The sequence below is a fragment of the Chelonia mydas genome, chromosome 20, assembly GCF_015237465.2.
Source record: "Chelonia mydas isolate rCheMyd1 chromosome 20, rCheMyd1.pri.v2, whole genome shotgun sequence".
NCBI lineage: Eukaryota > Metazoa > Chordata > Testudines > Cheloniidae > Chelonia > Chelonia mydas.
In genome coordinates, this window is record NC_051260.2 from 18,250,980 (window position 1) to 18,275,642 (window position 24,663).

The window sequence follows — 24,663 nt, forward strand, 5'->3', positions numbered from 1 at the left end:
CGGCAGGACACTGTAACGATGCTGGTGCTGGCAGGACCTCACTGAGAGTGCCAATTCAGGACAAATTGCTTAAAGCAGGGCAGTGACAGCCCAAGGCTGGGGTTTTTCCACCTCTAAGGCAAACCAAACCAGCCAGGCAGAGAGGACTTCGATCTTACCCCACTGGCTAACCACAAGTCACACAAGCAATTCCCTTGGACACTCCAGTTTCCCAGTATCTCCACCAGTGCCACTCGTTATGGGGACGAATGGTTATGAAAACCAATACCCCAGTAAAAGGAAAAAAAGGTTCCCTCGATCCCAAAGGACCAAGCCCCAGACCCACGTCAATATACAAATCAGATCTTACCCACAAATCACGCTGTTGCCAACCCTTTAGAATCTAAAGGTTTACTCATAATCAGAAAAAGATAGAGACGAGAGCTAGAATTGTTTAAATGGAATCAATGACATACAGTAACGGCCAAGTTCTTGGTTCAGGCTTGCAGCAGTGATGGAATAAACGGCAGGTTCAAATCAAGTCTCTGGAAAACACCCACAGCTGGGAGGGGTCTTTCAGTCCTTGGTTCAAAGCTTCAGTGTAGCAAAGTCCCTCCAGAGGCAAGAAGCAGGATTGAAGACAAGATGGAGGAGCTGCAGCCTCTTTTGTATTCTCTTGCCATGTGGTCTCTGCTTTCTTTGTCCCAAAGACAAGCTGCCCATCCCATGGCCTGGAAACACCTCAGAGTCCTGTCCATAGGCAGGTCCCTGGATGCCTGGCTGAGTCCCCAGGCGTGTCTGCCTTCTCGCAATGGGTCAGTTGTGTCGCTGATGGTCCTTAATGGGCCACCCAGCAGGCTAGGCAGATCTGACACCAACTTGTCTGGGGTGTCCCCCAGAAGCACAGCATAAATTTGAAATACAGACACTATAGAGCCACTATTCATAACTTTAACTACAAAAAATGATACACACACACAGACAGCATAATCCTAACCAGCAAACCTTAACCTTGTCTTAGACACCTGATGTGACCCCCTTTATATAGGATTTGGTGCCACTACACGACCTTGGTTGCAACAATGATCGATACGGTCCCAGATTATGTCAATAACGTCACATCAGGGCGCGTCTATGCTGCAAAGGGAAGCTGGGGCAGGGAGTCTCAGAGCCTGGGTCGATTGACTTGGGCTTGCAGGGCTGAAAGCCGTGTGGACAGTGCTGCTTGGGCTGGAGCCTGGCGTCTGAGATTCAGAGCCCTGCCCGAGCGGGAATGGCCCCGCCACTACCGTTAGCCCTGCGGCCCAGCCAGTCACTCTGGGCTCTGAGACTCGGCACCTCAGGGGTTGGTTTGCTGCTCAGACGTGCCCTGAGCACGTGAGGAGTGGAGGAGACGTCCGACAGGACCGTGCCCTCGGAGGGTGCGAGGCTGCTGGCGGGAGGCTGGGGGGGGCGCGGCGTTTTGCCGGGGGCGCTCGCCCCCGGGGCACTGAGCTCTTGCTGCAGCTGCGGTCGCCTTCCCCGCCTTGTCCGGGGAGCAGCGAGCGAGATGAGCCATAGGCAACCTCGCGCACCGCCTGCTAGATCCTAACCACACTGGCAGCTCCTGGGGGCACGGTGCAGCTAGGCTCGGGCGCAGGCGGTCAGAGGGGAGCCGACCGTGGGACCAGAGAGGCCCGACGGGCTGCAGGACCTGTGTGCTGGGGCCCAGTCCGCGCTGTGGAGGAATTTCTAGCGCTGTGCAGAGGCTGGGGCCTGGGCGTAGGGCGACGAGCCGCTCCCCGTGGCCCTGGTCTAGCGTCTCCAGCTGGTTTCAGAGCTTCGTGTGCTGGGAACCCCCCGACGGGGGTTAAAAGGGAATCACCAGGACCAACTGTCAGTGACGCTAAAGGCCCCACTCTGGGGAGTGGACACGGCCCCCTGAGAACCCTCCCCCCTGGAGCTGTCTGAAAGGCCCCACCCCACAGCACAGGCGGGCAGCCGATTCAGCAAAGCATGGCAGTCTGGGGCACTTCAGCACCTTCTCAAAATGCTGGGCCCAGCTTCAGAGTCTGCAGGTCTTCTCAGCTCCCCAGCGCCTCCAGGGGGAGCAGAGCTGGAGTTACAGCAGCCCTGAGGTTGCTCCGCTTTATATTGCTGGTCCCAGACATGAAGCACCAAGGGCAGGCTTAAAGCCTTTTACATCTGCCCCAAGTGCAAGGCGGTTGTGTTCTGTTCTGGAGGGGTGGCTGGGTGAGCTGGCCCTGGCTGGAGCTCAGGGCACAGGGAGCTCACAGGCTTTGGCCTGAGGACTGGAAAGCACTGCAGCCCTCTGGCTACTCAGGCTCTGGGGTGGCTGTTACCAGGATGAGACAGGCATGGGGGAACCCCTGTCCAAGCGAGTCTGGATCAAGGGACTTTGGGGAAGGAACCTTGACAGGGCCCCAACTCTGAACTCTAGGGTACAGATGTCAGGACCTGCATGAAAACTTCCTAAGTTTACTTTCACCAGCTTAGGTTAAAACTTCCCCAAGGTACAAATTAATTTTATCCTTTGCCCCTGGATCCACTGCCACCACCAAACTTTAACTGGGTTTACTGGGAAATGTAGTTTGGACACATCTTTCTCCCCAAAATCCTCCCTAGCCTCGCACCCCACTTCCTGGGGAAGGTTTGGTAAGAATCCTCACCAATTTGCATAGGTGACCACAGACCCAAACCCTTGGATCTTAGAACAATAAAAAAAACATTCAGTTTTCTTACAAGAAGACTTTTAATAGAAGTAAAGGAATCACCTCTGTAAAATCAGGATGGTAGATACCTTACAGGGTAATTAGATTCAAAACATAGAGAATCCCTCTAGGCAAAACCTTAAGTTACAAAAAAGACACACAGACAGGAATAGTCATTCTATTCAGCACAGTTCTTTTCTCAGCCATTTAAAGAAATCATAATCTAACACATACCTAGCTAGATTACTTACTAAAGTTCTAAGACTCCATTCCTGTTCTATCCCCGGCAAAAGCAGCATACAGACAGACACAGACCCTTTGTTTCTCTCCCTCCTCCCAGCTTTTGAAAGTATCTTGTCTCCTCATTGGTCATTTTGGTCAGGTGCCAGCGAGGTTACCTTTAGCTTCTTAACCCTTTACAGGTGAGAGGATTTTTCCGTTGGCCAGGAGGGATTTTAAAGAGGTTTACCCTTCCCTTTATATTTATGACAGGCCCCAATTGCTGATTCCTAATTTATCTGTTGTACCACACTGGGGGCCCATGTGCTGTAATGTCTGGAGCAGGACTCCTGGGTTCTGCTCCCAGCTCTGGGAGGCGGATCTTGGTGTCGATGCACATGGTGCCCAATTTGCTGTGTGGCGAACTCCCTGCAGCCAGTTCAGGACCCGTCTTGTGTCCCTAGGGCACGTGCAAACGTGCGCATGTGGGGCTCGGGAAAACTTGGTGGCACTTTCCTCTCCAAGTGCATCACCAGCCTGCCAGCGCCCCCCTGCGTGTCGGCCCGCACACGGGGCAGCAGGGCTGGGTGGGCGTGGGCGACGTTTCCCTGTTTGCCGTGTTGGTTAGTGCCTTCCGTGAGACACGGCGGCTTCTCAGTCAGAGGAATTGTGTCGTGCGTCCGCACCCACGAGAAAGGGCACAGCACTGTTCTCCAGCCCCCGGGCGATGACAGGCAGAGCGCTGTCGGCGTTAAGTCTTTCCTGACAAGTACATCTGATAATCATGCATCATATTAATTCACCTGTCATAGCCGTAAGTGAACATCGCTGTTCAGGAGATCTGCCTCCTTCCTAAACGGCCATTACCCGGAGACATGGCTCCCCGGCTTGACAGCGCTGCGCAGAGATTGCGGGGAGGACTTGGGCGGGGTTATTTCTGCATGGATTGCTGTACGCACACACAATGAGTGTGCACAAACACACCCCAGCACCAGCAACCCAGTCCCTCCCTGCCTTTCCCTGCCCGACACAACTCATCACAACTGGGTGGAGAGAGGACAGGGAGGAGGAGTAACTTGGTGGGAGGCTGCTGCAGGAAGCCGCTTGCCCTTGGTTGTGTTCCTGCTCAGCCCTGCGTAACGGTCCTTCAATTGCAGGCGCAGCTTTTCATGATTTCTCCACCGTGGCAGCAGCCGGAGGCTTCAGCCCAGCAGTGCCGGGTGCTTGACAATCACGGGACAAGAAGCCTGCTTTGAGTTGAAGTAGGTGCGTCCGCACAGGGGGTTGGTGCTGGTCACTCCACCGCCGTGTTTGTGTGGACTGGGCCTTGCCCGCACAGCTGTGACCCCCTCCTCTGGGAGCAAACGCTGATCCCAGGCAGAACTGCACAGTGCGGTGCCTGACTCTGGACCCATCTCTTTGCAGGTGCTGATGGTGCAGCCAGATGTGAGGTGACGCCCCAGGGGAAGGGGCTATAGATAGGAGAAGGTTTGGTGGGGTGGAGAACAGAAGCGCTCTGGGTTTGAAATCTCACTTTTCCCCCAAAGGTTCATTGTGAAATCCACCCCGTCCTTGTTCGTGCGCTGAAACCGCAGCCCCACCCTTGTGACCATTCAGACGGCAGCTCGAAGCGAAGAGACCCCCGGAGAGAAGACTTAATCTCCTTCGCTTGTTTCTGCAGCAGCCCCTGGCTGGAGAAGGGGACAGGCAGGGTTAGAGTTCAAAGCCCGTTCCCTGATGGTCGCACCTCGAAACCCCAGCTGAGATTGGGGCCCTGTCGGGCCGGGCGCTGCACGGACAGGGGGACAGACAGCCCCTGCCCCCACGAGCTCACAGACAAAGCAGAGAGGGCTCTGCCCCACTTGAACCCGGATCTCCTGTGCCCCAGCCTAGTGCTTTAACCGTCCAGCCTCCTGGCAGCTCTCATGGGAGGTTTGCCCTGACATCAGCCCAGCAGTGACGCTGCCAGGGGCCAGGAAAGCGGTGATTTGCATCGGTCAGACTTAGCCCGGGGCTGAACTCCACTGGTGCCCGACGTCGAGTGGGGAAAGCGGGGCTCGTTCCCAGCCTGGACGAGGTCTCAGAGGCGTCGCTTCCCGCGTGCTGCCGACAGAGGCAGGCCTGGCCTGGAGGAGCGTGGGCAGTCGCTCTGCTCCTGTCTTCGGGCGTTTGCTCCCCCTGCGATGGCTCCGGGATTCAGTATCATCAGGGAGCGTGTTACCCCACTGTCTGCTAATTTCTACCCATTGGGCTGGAGATTTGAGAGCAGTTTTATCCTGCGCCGTGTCCAATCCGTCCCTTCCCATGTGAAACACGATGTTAAAACCACTGTGCGCCGAGCAAAGTATCGTCCCCGGCTCATTACAGGCACCAGGTCATTTGTCTCTGCCCGGCCCAGTGCAGTGGCAGCCAAGAGAGACGAGTTTGCTGTTGATTTTCATACTTAATCATGATGAATTGCCCAGGAAATGTTAAACGACCCAGCGCAGAAGTGCCGGCTTATGGCCTGAATGAAGCAGGCAGGCGGGGAAGGAAGGGACATTCCTGGCATGCACGCTGCCACGGGGAGTAGCCCCTGCCGGCCCAGCGGGGCCTGGTCAGCGGCTCAGTTGCAGCCATCAGCAAAGAAAAGATGCTGGGATTGGCCGGGAACCCTGACCAGGGAGATCGGGGCGGGGGAGAGGCAGCCTCATGGGAGCCTCGAGACGGGAGCAGAGATTTGCCAGATCGGCTCAGAGCAGGGGCCATCCAGCCTAGTCTGTGCTCTCCGGCTGCCGAGGAAAGTGCTTGGGGTAACCTGGGCCTGGTGGAAGTTCCCCCCCAGTCTAGTGGTTAGGGGTCAGCCTGCACCCCAGAGCAGCAGCCCAGCCAGGACTCCTGTGTGTCCTGTTGTTTTAACGCTCACTGGGGTAACTCTGGATATTCTCCTTCCTACGAAACTCCTCGTCTCTGCTGGCGCCCGCTGAGCAGGGACCGGTGTCAGAGGCCCTTTCTGCCGGCTGCCCAGTCCTCCGCTCAGCATGGGGAGGTTCTGGTCTCTCCATGGGGAACGGGGAATATTTTTGCATGTGCCTAAGGGATTAAGGCACCTGATTGAATGGGACTTAGGCGCCAAAGGTGCTTTGGAAAATTCTGCCCAGTGAGAGCCTCCGATGTCGTTCTGAGCAGGGGACATGGGGCCGGTCTGAGGCTGTAGCTCGCACTCCCACAGAGCCACCCTCTGGCCCCTGTGCCAGATGCTTTCGCCTTGATTTCACTGCACTGGAAGGATTCTTACCCCTTTTTCCTGACGAGGGGACGGAGGCACAGAGCTGTTAAATGATTTGCTCGAGGTCACACAGGGAATCAGCGGCAGAGCCAGGAACTGAACCATCTCCCTGGTCCCAGACGCCTGCCTGACCCCCAGGGCGGACTGCCGGGACACGCTGTGACTAGGCAGGGCAGCTGAGCCAGGCCATATGTATGACCTGGGGAGGACTCCACCTTGACGGGCGAGAGCGTGACGGACGGGCGAGAGCGTGACAGACAGGCACGCCGGGCGTGCAGACAGCCCCCGAGGGCCCGGGCGCAAGGCCTGCAGCAGTGCTGGGTGGGGCAGAAGCATTGTCCTGACCAACGTGATGGGGGACCCGACTGCTCACTGCTGCAGGAGAGTCTGGTGTGTCTGTGCCTAGAAATCGGGGGGGGTTGGGGGACAGGGAGTGTGGAGGTGGGGGGTGAATGAGAGAAATCGGAGTGCGTGGGGGGGGAGGGAGCTGCGTTTTCATGATCCTGTTCACACCACCTGACTCCCTGTCGTGGGCGTCTCGCAGCGAGTGCGTGGCAGCAGGGGTCTGGTCACCCCGCTGCGGCCTGTGGGCAGCACCCCCAGCCGATATAATGCAAGAGGATGGGCCCCGTAGGGCAGAAATTCACACCCGGGGCAGGGTCCAGCGCAAAGCCTCAGCCCACCCAGCCCTTCACCCATGGGCAGGGGCTAGGCCCCACTTCAGCCCTGCTGCAGCTCGTGCTGGGCCCTTCCCAGGGGTGAGGGACCTTGGGGCGCCAGGCCCTGAGCTCACCCTCGAGGAGCAGAGGCTGAAACAGCTGATTGGTCCCCTGCCTCCTCCTAAAAGGCTCCGTCCTAATTGCCATTCCCTCGTCAGTCCTTTCTCACTGCTTGTGGCCTCCATGCAGGCAGGGAACAGTTTGCCCAGGCTCCGGGGTGGCGTCTATTCACCTCTCCGCCGGTCTGTGATGAGCAGGGCTCTTTGTCACTTCAGTCGTGGCAAACTCATCAAGTATGTGCAAAGGGACCTGAAATTAGAGGAAATAAATTAGCATTTTGTTCGTGTAGCTTTTCTCCCCTGCGGGGAGAGTCACCTCAGCACAGGGAATTACCGAAACATCAATCCCATGACTGTTAGATAAAAGGGTCTGAGTTTTGCAGTTTGATAGAGGGCTCGCTCAGTGCCTCTCCCCCGAAGGCACCGCATGTCGTTCATGTGTCAGCACGAGACACGGACGGTTCGGGGCTGCGGGAAATTGTCTCGTTCCTCTACCAGGTGCAGACGGTCGCCACCAGGGAAACACAGGGCCAGATTCCCTTCGAGTCAGTGCAGTTACACCAGTCGGGAAACTGGCCGAGAAACACGCCCCTGAGGTGGTGTTAGCAGCAGCCCTGTGGTCCCAGTGGAGATCCGGGTCCCCTGGTGCCAGGCTCTGCACGGACTCCTGACCTACGTGGACAAGGCAAAACGATCATCCGTGTGGTACAGGTGGAGAACCGAGAGCTGCAGCGACTCGCCCCAGCTCGTGCGGGGGGGAGTCCCCACAATTGAGCAAAGGGAAGAGAACCGCACACACCCTCTGCTCTGGAAGGTGCGACCCAAACAGTCAGCAAGCCATGCAGCACAGAGTTCCCAGGCTTCTCCTGTAGCTCCCGTCCGGCGTCCTGGGCAGGAGCGTGCATCGAAGGAGGGTGATCTTCACCCCTTGTGCTGCGCTGCTGAACCGGGGCCACCTGTTCCCGGAGCCTGCCGCAGTGTGTGTGGGGGGTGCATGGCCCCTTGAGGGCCTTTGCAGCCCGGCGTGTCTGTGACTGTCGGTGCTGCCGGAGCTACCCACCCAAAAGCCGCAGGCACCGCGGGAGCGCGACTCTTCTTAGCACTGCGGACGCCGTAGCTGCGTCTGTCACGTTCTGGCAAAGGGCAGCGTTCCTTTACTTCACAACGACAGCTGTCTGCCCAGCCCCGGCAAGAAGAAAGGGAGCTCACGGCCAGGCTTGAGAGGTTCCAGGCACAAGGCTGTTTTCTGTCTGCCCCAGTGACTTTATGCAAAGGCAGGTGGGGTAGAGCAGCTTCACCTAACTGCTCTTCCATGCGGAATTCCAAGCCGTGAATTCTCCAGGACTTCCTGGAGTACAGACAACTTTCGGCTGCCTTCCCGGAGCCGGCTGGCAGCAGAGCAGCGGCAGAAGCATCGTAGGGAAAGTCGTTGTTCAGCTCGTGGGGGGCTTTGGCCAGCCGTTAATACGGAGTCATCAGGATGAAGGACAGATCCACGTTTCATATTAAAAACCGTCCATTATATTCCCCTCCCAGTCCCTGCTCCTTGATTTGGCAAAAAAAATTGGGCGAATCTGGGGAGGAACGCCTGGAAACGTGGCCCGGGCGCGGGCGAATCTGGGGAGGGACGCCCGGAAACGTGACCCAGGCGTGGGCAAATCTGGGGAGGAACGCCCGGAAACGTGACCTGGGCATGGGCGAATCTGGGGAGGAACGCCCGGAAACGTGGCCCGGGCGCGGGTGAATCTGGGGAGGAACGCCAGGAAACGTGGCCCAGGCGTGGCCGTAGAGGCTTGAAACGAGGTGGCGAGTGTGCCAAACCCCAGCGGTGTTTATAAAATCTCTTGGCTTTTGAGCCAATCTCATGATCTGGGGGGGAGCTGGCTCACGGCTTTTGAGCGCTTGGCGTTGGCAGCCCTGCTCCGAGCCGGGCATGCTGGGCTTGAAACACGGGTATCCGCCCTTCCTGCTGCCTCGGTAACGAGCCTGCCTCGGGCATAGTGCTAAAGGCCCTGCTGCTTGGGGAGCTGCTGCGTCGGCCCCGGTGCCCCTGGAGCCTGGCCGCGTGGGGGAGCTGCTCTGTCGGCCCCGGCCCGCTTGGGGGAGCCGCAGCACGCCGGGACGCGCAGCTGAGGGGCGTCCGCCCTGAGGGGGTGGCCGGACCGAGAGAGCCGCAGGGGCCAGCCCTGTGCACGTGGCAGCGGTCGGGGCTTTGCTGATCCATAACTGGAATCCCGCTGTTCACGGAGCCGCCCCTGTTTTTAGCTGCTGCTGCTGCTCCGGGACGCGCTGCCCTCGTGTAACGAGTTGGGGCGTGACCTATTCTGTCCTCTCCCGATCAGCGCCTCTCCGTCCCCGCGCCCTGGCTTGGGGGTTCCCCCCAGACGTGTGCTGTGGAATACAGGCCGTGCTTCTTCACAAGGGCGCGTCCTCCGGTTGGTGGGCTGGCCGGTCCCCCACCCCCAGCTCGTCCTCCAGGGGCCTGCGAAAGGCCTGGGCGGGGGGCGAAGGAGCAGAGGGACGGAAGCTGCGGCACTTAGCGGGGGGGGCTGGGACGTACAAAGTAGGTCAGGCCCCAGTTAGCAGCTCTCTCAGAGCTGGCCTGGAAGGAGAGCTCCAGCCCCGCTTGTGTCCCACTTGTCAGCATTTGTTAGAAAGTGATAATCCGTCCCGGCCGAATGGGAGCTAGTCCTGGGGACGGGAAAGCGATAATCCGCCCCGGCCGAATGGGAACTGGTCCCAGGGACGGGAAAGCGATAATCCGCCCCGGCCGAATGGGAGCCGGTCCCAGGGACGGGAAAGTGATAATCCGCCCCGGCATCCCGGCCGAATGGGAGCCGGTCCCAGGGACGGGAAAGCGATAATCCGCCCCGGCGTCCCGGCCGAATGGGAGTCGGTCCCAGGGACGGGAAAGCGATAATCTGCCCCGGCCGAATGGGAGCCGGTCCCAGGGACGGGAAAGCAATAATTCGCCCTGGCGTCCCGGCTGAGTGGGAACCGGTCCCGGGGATGGGAAAGTGATAATCCGCCCCAGCTGAGTGGGAACAGGTCTTGGGAACAGGAAAGTGATAATCTATCCAAGCCGAATGGGAACCGGGTCCCAAGCACGGGAATAGAGGTGGGAATGTTTAAAACAGAGGGGGCATTGCGTGGGTCTGGTCCTGCCAATGAGCTAAACCATGGTGTTTGCAGCCTCGGAGTTGTGGGTACTTATCAGGCCCCGTGACCGCCGGATCTGAGCACCTCACAACCATGTAATGTGTTTCTCTGCACTGTCAGCGAAGGCAGTATGATTTCCCCCTCTCGCAGGCAGGAGCTGAGACCCAGAGAAAGGCAAGTGACTTTCCCAAAGCCACGCGGGGTTGGTGGTGGAGTAGGGTCTAGCCCAGGTCTCCCCAGTTCTAGGCTGCTGGAAGCTCTGGAAGGGGGGTGCTGGTCCTGTGATGCTGCATAGCATTTGCCCCAATCTCTTGGGGTGGTTTTGGGGCAGAAAAAGGCTTTTAGGACAAAGTGTAAATTCTGACCAAAATATGATGCTCTTTGCTTTTTTTCAATACTAGGTAAAAGCAAAGTGAAAACTTTACTTTTCTCTTGTTTCAAATCAAATAGTTAGTTTTTGAAAACTGGAAAAGTTTCATTTTTCATTTTGTTTTTTTGTTTTCTCCCCCTTCTTTCTTTCCCTTTTGTCCCCCCCAGAGATGCAAAAAACCAAACCGAAACGACTGTTAAGCCCTTGATGCTAAACCAGCATTTCTTTGAAAAATTGAAATGTTCCATGACAAACTTCAAAGCAAATGAATTTATTCTTTGTTTAGAACTTTGGGTGGCAAATAACGCCCGTCCTTCACCCAGCCCAAGGCTGGCCCCCCCCCCAGAGGTTGAGTAACAGAGCATAGTGCAGCACCGGTGTTTGGAGAGCCAAAGGGCCTGGTGGGAACTACGATAAAGCCCGCAGGGTCAGTGCCATGGGGCCGTCGCTCCCTGTTCCTGTCCTTCGGCCCTGGGCCAAACCTCGCAGGAGTCCGGGCAAAGGCTCCCACTGGCTTCCTGGCCGCTGTGAGGAGAAGGAGCTGGATCAGGATGCCGGTAACCTGGGTTTGATTCGTGGCTGGGACCTTTTTGCATCTCTTTGAGCCCTTCTGTAAAATGGGGAACTGATCCTTCCCTTGGCTAGTCCGGCTTCTCTGGGCAGGGGGCACCTCTCGCTCTGTGTGAGCCCATCATCGCGGGGGCCCCGGCCTCGCACGGTCCCCGTACGATGTTTGTAGCCCGCTCCGTGGATGTTATCCCACCGTTCGCTCCTGCGTCACGTTCCTGTTTATTGTACGGCACCGAGAGTGGGCGGGTACACACATCACAGATCCTTTGCACTCGCACTGTGTCTGTGCCGGGCTCTCCGTGCGCTTGGCCCTGCAGGAGCAACCGGTGTTAATTTGCACCTTGCTCCTTGCCCGGAAAGGGAGGATGGAGGCGTGTGGGTCTGACACACAGAGAAAAACAGTACGTTGGCGGAGGTGGGAGGGATTTAAAAGGTTCCCAATGAAGAATCCAGCTCACCTGAGAATTCTGTCAGAAGCTGAGCCCCTAACTCTATCTCTGCCCCCCCCCTCTGCTGTCTGAGCCTCACCACCTCTACCGTATTTACCCTGACATCCCTGCGGCAGGCCAGGGCTGGTATCCGCAGAGGCACAGAGAGACGGAGTGACTAGGAAGTCTGCGTTGCTGCCAGGGGATTTATGATGCATTAGGTTGCCAACCACACCTCTGTTGCCCACACCTTTTCTTAGCATAACTCTACCCGCCCCTTCTTCCTCCTCCCTGCTGCCAGTCCCTGCGTCAACCCTCAGCGCCACTTTGGGTCAGTGATGTGTCTTAGCGTGACGTCAAAGACCACAAGATGTCCATGGAGTGCTGGGATCCAAGGCGTTGGATGCCAGCTCTAGCCAAAAGCCTGCAGTCATGGGACAGACTCCATGAGGGCTTTGCCCATACGTCACCCCTAGGATTAAGAACTTGCGGGGAGCAAGTATCTGGTGATGTTTCCAGTTCCATGCGCAGGGCCGGGCAGACAGGCGGAGCTGCAGGGTCTTAACGTGCAGGTGAGGCGATGGTGTAGGGAGAAGGGGTTTAGGTTTATTCAGAACTGGGGACTCTTTTGGCAAAGGAGGAGCCTCCACAGGCACGATGGGCTCCACCTAAACCAAACCAGAACCAGCTGGATGGCCTGGAAAATTAAAAAGGCCCAAGAGGAGTTTTTGACCGAAGGGCTAGGGGAAAGCCGACAGGCGCAGGGGCGCACACAGTTGGGACAGAGCCATCCCAGAGGGGAGGATTTATTGAAGGGGATTCTCTATTTCCTAGTAACGAGGAAAGGATAGAAGTTGATAGAGGACTGGTAGGAACTGACGAGAAACAGTCAAACGAAAACCAGTCCCAGTCCGTTACATCCCGTGAAGGCAGATGCCGGAATATTGACACATTTTATAGACGCTTGTGTACAAGTGCTAGGAGTCTAAAGACGAAGTTGGGTGACCCCAAGTGCCTGCTACTAATTGAGGATCCTGATATAACAGGCATCACCGACACTTGGTGGAACAGTGATAATCAGTGGGGCACGGGAGTGCCAGGGCACCAAACGTGCAGGAACGACAGAGGAGGTTGTGCTGGTGGGGATGGTGCACTGGGTGCAAGCGAAAGCATAGAGTGAAATGTAGCAAAAATCTTAAATGAATCTAACGGTACCATAGAAAATTGCCTGCTTGAAAAATAAGAGTCTAGCAGTAGGAATGTACTACCGACCCCCTGACCAGCATGGCCACGGTGATTGTGAAATGCCCAGGGAGAGTAGAGAGGCTACAGAAATAGAAAACTCAGTAATAATGAGGGATTTCAGCTATCCCCATATGGACTGGGAATGTCCCCTCAGGATGGGATACAGAGGTAAAATTTCTAGACCCCATTAATGGCTGTTTCTTGGAGCAGCTCGTCCTGGAACCCACCAGAGGAGAGGCAATTCTTGATTTAGTCCTAAGTGGCGAACAGGATCTGGTCCAAGAGGTGAACGTAGCTGAACGGCTCAGTCGTAGCAACCATGGTGTAATTAAATGTAACATCCCTTGTACTCGGGGAAATACCAAAGGAGCCCACCACAGTAGCATTTAACTTCAAAAAGGGGAACTACACAAAAATGAAGAAGCTAGTTAAAGGGAAATTAAAAGGAACAGTCCCAAGAGTGAAATTCTTGAAAGCTGAATGGAAACATCTTAAAAACACCATAATAGAGGCTCAAACTAAATGCATATTCCAAATTAAAAAGAAAAGACCAAAAAAATGCCACCATGGCTGAACAACACAGTAGGAAAGGCAGTTAGGGGCAAAAAGGCATCCTTTAAAAATTGTAAGTCAAATTGGAAAATAGCAAGGAGCATGAACTCAGGCAAGTCAAGTGTAAAAGTATAATCAAGACAGGCCAAAAAAGAATTTGAAGGGCAACTTGTTAAGTGCATCAGCAGCAGGAAGCTGCCAAACAATCAGTGAGGCCCCTGGACAATCGAGGTGCTAAAGGAGCCCCCAAGGAAGACCAGGCTGTTGCAGAGAAGCTACATGAATTCTTTGCGTCAGGATTCACTGCAGAAGATGGATGGGAGGGAGACTCTCACATCTGAGCCATTCTGTTTAGGTCACAGATCTGAGGACCTGGCCCAGACTGAGGTGTCAGTAAAGGAGATTTTAGAACAACCTGAAGTAGGAAGTCACGAGGAACAGATGGTATTTAAGCCGGAGTTCTGACTAGATACCTCCTGAGGTCCCGTCCAACCCTGATGTTTTCTGATTCTGTGAACTCAGATCTGAGACTGCAGAACTACTGACAGGAGCGTGTAACCTCTCGCTTAAATCAGCCTCTGCTCCCGATGAAGGGAGACGAGCTAAGATAACACTGGTTTTTACACAGGCTCCAGAGGGGATCCTGGCAATCCCAGGCCGGGGAGCATGACTTCAGTACCAGGCCAATCGATTGACACTGTAGTGAAGGTCAGAGTGATCAGCGGCGTAGGTAGCCACAGGGTGGTGGGGAAGAGTCGCCCCGGCTTTTGTAAAAGGGAAATCGCGCCTCACCGATCTATTCGAATTCTCTGAGGGGGTCGCCAAAGGGGTGGCCCAGGGGGATCCAGTGCACAGGGTATCCTTGGACTTCAAGAGAGCCTTTGACAGGGTCCCTCCCCAAAGGCTCTGAAGCCAAGTAGCAGCCATGGGATAAGTCAGGCCGATGAGTCTCCTCCCTCTCTGTTGCAGACTCTCTTCCAAAGCCCCGATGATGGATGGCAAGTTTACACCTCCGCTCAAGCCCCCGATGGCAAATGCCTCTGCACAGCGGTCATCCCAGTGCAGGGCACCTGCTCCCGAGACCTGCGCAGCCGGCAGCTCCGGCAGCTGATGGAAAAGGTAAGAGCCTCGGCTTTGCTCCTGCACACAGACCTGGGGTTACGCTGCCTCTGGACGGACTGGCTGTCCGAGTTCCCCAGCCTTCAGGGTGGTGTTGAGCCTGTCCCAGCTGCTCCTTGCAGCCGTGTGCCGCGGCGCGCCTCCTCCCCTCTGCGCCAATAGGAATGGGTGTGGAGCAGCGGCTTGGTCTTTCTCTGTCCTGGGAAATGCTCACGTCCCTGGAAGTCCTTAGCACCCACTTCCCCAACACCTAATTGCAACGGTTTTTCTCCAGCCCCGTGCAAATGTTGGCAGCAGGCTGCTTTGAGCCGAAAGCCCAGTGCAGCCACGGAGGGAGAGGGTGGTGGGGGAAGCCAGGCAGGAGTTCCCTTCCCTCCGCTAATGACATTCAAATGGGGTCTGTGTTGCTCCTAATGGAGGGTGAGCAGCAAATCCATCCTAGCTGATTTGAATGCAATTAATCCCGTCGCTTCCTGCCAGGGAAGCCAACTTGTTATTGACTCTGAACCTGCAAATAACGTATGTATTAGTCCGATCAGGGAGGGGCGAGTCCCCGGATTTATGGCTGTGCCTGGAGCTACTAATGTCAGCACCAGTGCAGGGGAGCAGCTGGCGGGGAGCAGAGGGGTGGGTGGCGCTTGGGGTGGGCGTAAGCCCCTCTGTCAGCGTGATGTGGTGAAACAGTGGGGAGCGGCCTCCTCCCCACTAGAGCCAGGTCTGGTGGGGGTGAGAAGCAGCCCCCCGCAGAGTGCAGGTAAAGGCCCACGCCCCACTTAGCCCCAGGGGCCAGATATTCACCCTTGTGACTGCTGTTGCAGTCGCGGCTGGTGGGGCCAGTCACCAATCAGGGCCCTGTGGTGCTGGGCGTTGGGCAGACCCAGAGCGAGAGACAGCCCCTGCTCACAGGGTGAGCGAGCTCCCGCCGAATCCTGGAAATGTGGGGCTGGGAGCAATCCCCAGCATTGAGGCAGGACCAAGAAAACCCAGAGCTGCCCTGACACGGGTTTGTCCACCTGTAATTAAAACCCTCCAGTGACGGGGATTCCCCAGCCCTCTTGGGAACCTCCCGCAGAGCTTCACACCCTGGGGAGTTAGGCAGGTTTTCCGAATATCGAGCCTACATCATCCTGGCTGCAGACTCTTGCCCTACCTCCAGTGGCCATGGAGAAACACTGATCACTGTCCTCTCTATAAAAGCCCGTCACAGATTTGAAGATTTATCAGATCCCTGCTGAACCTTCTTGTCTCAAGACTAAATGTGCCCGGGGTTTTGTACCTTGTCTCATGGGTCAGGTTTTCTAAATCTTGGATCATCTTTGCTGCTAGATGCTCTGCAGTTTGTTCACAACTTTCCTGCAGCCTGCGGCCCAGACAGGGGTGCAGGGCTCCAGCTGAGGGCAGGACAGTGACTTCCCATGCGTTGTAGACGACATGTCTGTTCATACAGCCCAGAACGACATTTGCCTTTTTTGCAACTGCATCACGTTGTTGACTCCTTCAGTGTGGGATCCACGAGAACCCCCAGCTCTTTGCAGCAGTACTGGGCAGCGTCCCCACGCTGTAATCGTGCATCTGATTCTTCCTTCCCAGGTGTGGTGCTTTGCACTTCTCTTTATTGAATTTCACCTTGTTGAATTCAGACCAGTTCTCCAGTTCCCTCTCTACCTACCTATACGCACCCCTCTCTCTGATCTGTCCACCTAGCCTCAGACCCTCTGGCTAGCTGGCGATTGTCTTTGGGTGGCTCCTTCCTCACTGTAGCTGAGCACTCTTCAATGCTAGAAATGATGGCAGTGCTCTCTCTGTCTCTGCCCCCCTGCCCCCCCATCTGTGGGGAAAGTGGCTATTTGCCGGCATGAGCATCTTTAATGCCTTTACATTCTATCTGAGATGCGGAGATGGGAACGTCCTGGTTCCCCAGAGCCATTCGAATGATGGAGAGCTGCTATCAGAGATGTAACGTGACTGCAGTGAGTTGTTACGACCACCAGCGCGGGCCACTGTGTGTCTGGGAGCATGGGAGTGACAAGGTTGGCGGGCGAAGCAGTAACACACTGTTCGTCAGCCCTGCACGCAGTGAGCCCGCTGTGGTGTTATAACGGGTAAACCTGACGGACAGCTAACCCGAAGCGGTTCTCAGGCCGCAGTCCCGTCAGGCAACGCGCTCCCTCCTGACGGCCGGGTCGGGCCTCGCAGGGAAGGGGTTGAACAAGGCAGCCACTGATTTCTATCATCTGCCTTCAAGACCGGGAATCTCAGGCAGCGACACGGACGCACCTCCAGCCAAGGGGGAGATTAGAGTCAAATCACGACTGACCGTGTGCAATAAAAGAGCAGGCGATTTCCAGAGGCCTCATTGTGCGAGATGCTGGCAGACCCCGGGGCGAGATGCTCACGGGGCAGACAAAGGGTGGGAAGGGAGGCGGGCACACGGAGGGGAGGTGTCTTACCCAAGCTCGCCCAGTGGGTGGGCGTCAGAGCTGGGTGTAGAATCCAGGTTCACACCCCTACCCGCTGCCCCCCACCGCCTCCCAGCGCCTGGTGACGGAATGAAGACACCCTGCCTCTGTGGCTACTCGGGGCAAAGAGAGCCTGGATCAAGCTTTCCCAGCCTGGGCCCGGTCTCCAAAACCGATTCCAGGAGCCCCGCTGGAGCCTCAGATCTAAGTCCACATTCTGCCCCCTCGGTAACAGCAGCTGATTTCTGAGCGCACGCAGCTCCCGTCCCTTAAGATTTGTGGGTGCTCTGCAGCTCTGATGTCACAGAGTGTGGGGGAGTCCAGGCCCTGCACCCCTCTTCCTGGGATTCACTGAGACTCTCAGCCAGCCAGTAAAACAGAAGGTTTATTGGACAACAGGAACACAGTCCAAAACAGAGCTTGTGGGGACACCCAGGACCCCTCAGTAAAGTCCTTCTGGGGGAGCAGGGAGCTTAGACCCCAGCCCTGGGGTTCCCTGCGTTCCTCCCCCCAGCCCCCAACTGAAACTAACCCCCCCCCCCCCCCCCCCCCCCCCCCCCCGCAGGCTCCCTTCTGCAGCCTCTGTTCACATTCCTGGGCAGAGGTGTCACCTCCCCCTCCCCCTCCTGGCTCAGGTGACAGGCTCTCAGGTCTCCCATCCCCAGGGCACATTCCCAGGTCACACTCCCCCCTCCCTGCTGCGTCACATCGTCAGATCTGGAAAACTCTGCTGTTTCCCCTCTCCTCCTCTGTCTGTTCAGGCGCTGAGCTTCATGGGGCAGGGACTGTCTCTCGCTTTGTGTCCATGCAGTGCCTGGCACGCAGATCTCAGGCAGGGCCCCAGCTGCTAGCTGAAGGCAAATAACGCCTAATAACAACAGGAGAAGTGGGCCGGGAGTAGGGAATGGCTCCTCTCTGTTCCTGGCCTTTCCTGGCTGCTAGCTGGCAGTGAGAATAGGAATGACTTTGCACGGAGGGGGGCCGGGGCAGACAAGCCCAGAGCGCGGCGTCAGAGGCCAGTGCCGAGGTTCGGGAGCCCCAGGGTCACAGCTGCTCTGGCTGAGTCCCTCAGAGGCATCTCCCCTGCTGTCAGAGGTGGGCTGCAGCGCGGCTCGGCCCATCCCTGCCGGCTTTACTCCAAGGAGCCCGGCTGCAGCCAGCGGCCAAGACGCGGCCCGCGAGAACATGCCCAGTGTTCTGGGCTGCAGAGCCGGGGCTCGGCCCCTGGGGCCCGAAGCAGGAATGTATTCGCCCCCCCCCCACAAAACACCCACTGATAATTAGCAGGGGGCCCCTTGAGCTCCTCGGGGCCCTAAGCAATTGTTTATGCTGCTTATGCTGGGCGCTGGCTCTCTTGGGCTGGCTTGTGCCACCCATGATGAAGCCGATATCCCTGCATCTTTATAATTATGTAGTAAGTGTATCTCACAGCCCCCGTACTGCACCCCCGCCTGGGGGGGCAGGGGGCCATTGGGGAAGGTTACCCTAGTGCCTAGGAGCTCTAGTCATGGCCCAGGGCCCCCTGCTTGGCCCTGAACATTATTTATTAGGTGTGCTACAGTAGCGTCTAGGAGCCCCGGGCACAGACCACAACCCCGCTGTGCTGGGCGCGGCTCAGGCACAGAACAAAGACACAGGCCTGCCCCAAAGAGCTGCCAGCCCTAGAGAAAAAGTGTGAGTGCGGACAGACGGGGGTCACAAGGACCCCGCGAGGCCGGGTTGGTCGGCGTGATAGGTGCGAACAGACGGGGGTCACAAGGACCCCGCGAGGCCGGGTTGGTTGGCGTGATAGGTGTGGACAGATGGGGGTCACAAGGACCCCGCGAGGCCAGGTTGGTCGGCGTGATGTATGCGGACAGATGGGGGTCACAAGGACCCCGCGAGGCTGGGTTGGTCGGCGTGATGGGTGCGGCCAGACGGGGGTCACAAGGACCCCGCGAGGCCGGGTTGGTCGGCATGATGGGTATGAACAGATGGGGAGCACAAGGACCCCGCGAGGCCGGGTTGGTCGGCGTGATAGGTGCGAACAGACGGGGGTCACAAGGACCCCGCGAGGCCGGGTGGGTCGGCGTGATAGGTGTGGACAGATGGGGGTCACAAGGACCCCGCGAGGCCAGGTTGGTCGGCGTGATGTATGCGGACAGATGGGGGTCACAAGGACCCCGCGAGGCCGGGTTGGTCGGCGTGATAGGTGTGGACAGATGGGGGTCACAAGGACCCCGCGAGGCCAGGTTGGTCGGCGTGATGTATGCGGACAGATGGGGGTCACAAGGACCCCGCGAGGCTGGGTTGGTCGGCGTGATGGGTGCGGCCAGACGGGGGTCACAAGGACCCCGCGAGGCCGGGTTGGTCGGCATGATGGGTATGAACAGATGGGGAGCACAAGGACCCCGCGAGGCCAGGTTGGTCGGCGTGATGTATGCGGACAGATGGGGGTCACAAGGACCCTGCGAGGCCGGGTTGGTCGGCGTGATGGGTGCGGACAGACGGGGGGGGGCACAAGGACCCTGCGAGGCCAGGTTAGTTGGTGTGATGGGTGCGAACAGACGGGGGAGCACAAGGACCCTGCGAGGCTGGGTTGGTCAGTGTGATGGGTGTGGACAGACGGGGGGGGGCACAAGGACCCCGCGAGGCAGGGTTAGTTGGTGTGATGGGTGCGGACAGACGGGGGTCACAAGGACCCCACGAGGCCGGGTTGATCGGCGTGATGGGTGCGGACAGACGGGGAGCACAAGGACCCCGCGAGGCCGGGTTGGTCGGCGTGATGGGTGCGGACAGACGGGGGTCACAAGGACCCCGCGAGGCCGAGTTGGTCGGCGTGATGGGTATGAACAGATGGGGAGCACAAGGACCCCGCGAGGCTGGGTTGGTCGGCGTGATGGGTGCGGACAGACGGGGGGGGCACAAGGACCCTGCGAGGCAGGGTTAGTCGATGTTATGTGGAGCATCTTCCCTGCTATTTTTATATAAGAACATGAGAACGGCCAGACTGGGTCCGACCAAAAATCCACCTAGCCCAGTGTCCTGTCTACCAACAGTGGCCAATGCCAGGTGCCCCAGAGGGAGTGACGAGAACAGGGAATCACCAAGTGATCCATCCCCTGTTGCCTATTCCCGGGGTGGCTGGGTGAAAGGTAGCATGGTATGCAGTCACACCTCTGAGTGTAGCGTAGACAAACCCAACATCTCCCTGTGCCTCAGTTTCCCTATCTGCACAGTGTGGCCAACAGCTCTGCCCTGCCTCCCGGGGGTTGTGAGGATGAATCCACTGGAGATGGCGAGGCGCCCAGATACACTGGTAAAAGAGGGTAAAACAGGCTTGGGGGAGTTTTGCTCCTGGCTTTATAAACATCCTTTGGGCCCCCTATCTGGACAGACGTTACCTCTGCAGCCGTAGGGGCCTGGCGCTTAGACGCGCTTGACATTTCATTTCCCGCTGTCTCTCGGAGGCGGCAGCTGCAGGAGCCCGGGAATGTTGGAGACGTTCATTGAGGGATGCGTCGGGGTGGGAGAGCGAAGCCCCCTATGGCTGAAGGGTTAAGAGCCTCCTGCCGCGGGGGATCGCCCGCCCACCGACCCGGCCCGCGGAGATGAGCATCTGCTTCTGTCCCTGCACGTTACCAGAGACGCGGCTGGCTGCTGGGCCCAGGGCAGCGGGCGGCCGAGGGGGCGAGCTGAATCTCTCTGGGAAGCAGCGGCTCCGGCAGCCCCAGTGTCTCCAGGGAAGGTGGAACGCCGCTTGCCTTCCCCAGCCTTGCTTCGCCCAGACCCCTAGCTAGGAGCAATGCTCAGCCCCCGGCCTGTGCCACCAGGGGAGTCGGCAAAGGTCACCTCTCACTCACACAGCGTCCGAGTGCCGCACTGCGGTCCCCCCCGCACAGGACGTGTTCCTGCTTAGCCTCCATGGACGGAAGCAGGAGCCCAGAGCCTGCGGAAGAGGCGCAGAGCCCTCCCTGTCGGTGCCGTGGGGCAGGGGGCAAAGGGGGGAGGGGGGACGGAGAAGGGCCGAGGCTGGCAGGACACGTGGTTTAATAAGGGGCCACCCTCTGCCTCCGAGCGGCTGCCCCTGCAGCCCAGCCCGGTGCTGAGTCCTGAGCATCTGCGCCCTGGCAGCGTCCTGGGCCCCTGGCACCCAGCGCTGCGCAGCTACGTGGCAAGAGAGCCTCTGCCCCAAGGAGCTTCAGCCTGAAGAGACACGGCCACGCCGCTGCCCCTCTGTTACAGTGGGGGACGGACACCCAGAGAGAGGCGGGAGCTCAGCTCACGTTCCCTAGGGAGTCCGCCCCAGAGCTGGGAGCTGCTCCCGCGCCACCTCCACGCATGGGCCGTGTTTGACCCACAAGACTCTGCGGCGTCTCTGCAGTGTCATGTCGTCCTTTCCTCTCCCCCCCCCCCCCCCCCGGGCTTCGCAGACGGTGGAGAGGCACCGCCACAGAGGGAGTCTTATCTAGGGACACAGCAGGGCCCAGATCCCAGCTGAGGCCGCTGGGCATGTTGTAATGCAGATGTGCGAAGATCTCCGAGAACCCGGTGATGCGGGACAAGGCTTTCACACGTGTGCCAGCTACCCTGGGGTCCTGCTCTTGCCCATGACGCCTGGTGCTTGCCCAGAGAGAGGTGTGAGGCCCCCGCCATGCACCCTGTCATTCTCTTGGGTGCGACGCTTGCGGGCAGGGCAGTCCGGTGGGCACAGCAGAGCTGGGCTCTCCATTGACCTGCTGGGTGACCCGAGGGAAGTCACTTCTCCTCTTTGCACCTCTCTGTCCCTCGAACCCTTAGACCATCACCTCTTCAGGGCAGGGCTGGCTCTCCCTCTGCTAGGGCTCGGAGCTCCCCTGGGGACTCTCAGACGCTCACGTAAGGCGTATGGCAATGCGGATGGGTGGGGCTGCACCTGCTGCAGAGATGCCTTGCTAGTGCGCTGCATCTTGCCGTGTGCGGCTGCAGATAAGACATTCGGTAGCGCTGGGTAGAACGTCCCGTTAACATGATCCCTCGGCGTGAGCACCGGGGAGCTGAAGAGCCCTCTAGCCTGGAGTGTCACATACTGAATGTCTCAGGAGCGGGTGGCTCTGATCCCTGCTGCCAGGGTTGGGTGGGTTGCGGGGAGGGATCCTTCATGGTTTCTGGAATGGCTGCTCCCCACCGTGGAGACACTGCTATCATTTTGTGCGCCATGGGCGAGGTGGAGGGAGTGCTGCACTCAGAGATGCAGGGCCCCCTTGGTCTCGCAGCCTCGGAGCTCCTCCGGGCCAGTGGAGTGACGTTTCTCCAGATGACCTTGCCCAAGGTCAGAAGTGGTGCCTGCAGCCCCACCGTGGGGTGCGTCCCAGACGCTGAGCAGGGAAACAAGCCCTGTCTGGATGGAGTCAGTGGGTTTGGTTTGGAGTGAGGAGAACAGGGCAGTTTTCCTTCCCCTGCGGGATGGGTGGGACGGGATGATTCCATAGTTGGGCCCTGTGCAGGGTCATGCCTGCTTCTCCCACGATGGGTGACTGGCAGGGGCCTGGGCATGGGTATTTTTAAGCGGGTTTAAATCCTTTGTGGCTCTGGTGGAGGGCTGAGCGTTGGGCATTTGTTGCTGATTGCAATGCAGGCTGTAATCTCGACTGGCTTTCGTGTGTCAAGCTATATTTACTCCATGGAAAGCAGATTCTACCTGAGGGACAGGGTCAACCCTTTCCAAACGCAGGTGCTTGGCTAGACGCGTGTCCCAGTTCTCTGAGCTGCCACTGCCCTCGCTGGAGGTGTGAGCACGCCGCTCCCCTGGAAACTGGGGCATGCTTACTTTAACGTGTTCATCGTCACGCAGCCACGTGTGAAAGCCTTGTCCCGCATCGCCATGTGCTCGGAGATCTTAGCACATCTGCATTACAACAAACCCAGTGGCCTCAGCTGGGATTTGGGCCGGCTGTGCCCACAGCTGCCCAGACTCCGAGAAGAGACAGGCTCCGCTCCAAAGAGGAGGAGCGCTGGCCTACGGTCACAGAGCTGGGAAAGAATCCAGGGGTCTGGAGTCCCAGGCCGCTAGATCTCACCACTGTGTGGAGCAAACTGTTCCTTACCCCCCAGCGCCCTCATTTCACCCAGCTCAGGACAGCCCTGGGCAGCGCGGATCCCCTGCCGAGCCATCCAGCCCGACTCCACGCGGCATGGAGAGAAGATCGAGTGACCGAGGTGCCTGGATCTGTTCTGCCCTCGCCCACTGGGAGCCTGGGCCTCGCGTTCCAGGCTTTGGACGGCAAGTCCAGAGTGGAACGTAGGGACGTGGTTTTCCTTAGTCAGCTCTGCTCCTTGGGTGCCTGTTGCTCACGTGAGGGGCTGCAGACACTGACGGCAGGAGATCTGGCAGGGAGATGAGCTCCCACGTCTGCACAGACCCAGATAAATGCTCCCAGCCAAAAATAAATAATAAAGACCCATAAATCTTCCCTGAGTGGCAGGAGGGCTCAGTTGGTGGTGAAGGGAAGTCAGCCCCTGACCTTGGCAGGAATTAAAATAGCTTGGAAGCAGCAAGCGAGCGAGAGAGCTGGCCTCTGCACAGCTCTGTCACTAACATCCCGGCTAAGCACCGCTATCGATCAGAGGCTGTCGCCCGAACCGCCCATTTGTGTGCGTGCACAGCCCTGGCTGCATGATGCAACGTGCCCAGCGAGCGGAGGGGGCTGGGGAACAGTGTCTTGGAAGGGGAAGTCTCTTCGCAGCCGCGCTGCCCGTTTTGCCAGCCGTCTGTTCCTCTCAGCAGCAGCTGGGATGGCAGGAGATGGGAGAGCTGCAAAAGGAAGGACCCGTGTTCCACGTGCGGGGAGGGGAGACGGACGAGAGATCCTGCTGCTGGTGCAGCCTCCGCTGTAAGATACTCGTGGACGTTAACGGCGCCGCTCGCTGTGTGGGCTCTTTCCAGGCAGGGCCCTCGGCTGAGGGCCGGCTGGCCTGGCGGATTGAAGCAGTGGGCGGGGATGCATGAGATCTGGTCTCGGCTCCCAGCTTTGCGCTGACTGTGTATGTGACGGTGGGTCTCAGCTCCCCCCGCTGTAAGCATGGGGCCACCCATGATCTTGCCTTTGTCTGCTTAGATTGTAAACTCTGGGCAATGTGCACAGCACCCAGCCCAGTCAGGTGGAGCCTCCCAGACACACACGAGGGGCAGCTACTTCTAGGGTGAGCAGCAGTGTCAGTTTAACAGCCGGGCATCAGGGCAGGGCGCAGAGGGGACTCCGGCTTTCGGAATGTGCTACGGGGGAAGTAGGATCCCACCAGCCGGGACGCACCCAGGGCCCTGTAACCTGTTCCTGGCAAGGTGTAACTCTTGCCCCTGGCTGGCTAAGGATTAAGAAGAGAAGACATTAGGGTTAACCCCGTGAGCGCTTGTGGAAAGTGGGCGGCAGGGGCTCGGTTTGACAGCGGGCCTGAAAGGCCCCCTAGCAGCGTGCTGAAGCAGCAGGTCAGACCCAACTTGGGGGTGGGGGGCCCCCAATGAATTATGAACACTGTTCTCTGCCGTGCCTGGGGCTGCATCGGCGTGAGTGGGTTTTGGTTGCAAGAGGAAGGCTGCGGCAGAAGCAAAGGTGTGAGTGTGAGCTGCTGGGGAGCGGGTGTTACGGGTCCCCGAGTGCCTGTTCTTCAGAGCGTGAGAGGCGGTTACAGCTGAAGCAGCTCAAGTGCTTAGCTCTGGAGGCCCCCAGCCCGGTCCCTGGCGAGGCAGCGGTCACACCAGTGCGAGGGTGGTGGTGGTGGTTGTTTAATGTCCACATTGCAGTCGTGCCAGAGGCTAGCCACGATGGTGCCCTGCTGCGCTAGGAGCTG

General features: G+C 58.2%; 1 protein-coding gene across 3 annotated transcripts in view; it reads left to right on the plus strand.

The window, feature by feature from the left end:
• Nucleotides 1–24,663, plus strand: part of OLFM2 (olfactomedin 2) — an 88,546-nt gene that overhangs the window by 37,382 nt on the left and 26,501 nt on the right. For 2 of the 3 annotated variants that reach the window (XM_037887708.2, XM_037887707.2), the window contains exon 2: nt 14,249–14,398. In XM_037887708.2, coding sequence (XP_037743636.1) covers nt 14,249–14,398 — 150 coding nt within the window. Of the gene's footprint in view, nt 1–14,248; nt 14,399–23,381; nt 23,709–24,663 lie in introns of those variants that run through there. The other variant, XM_037887709.2, reaches the window with a different exon arrangement.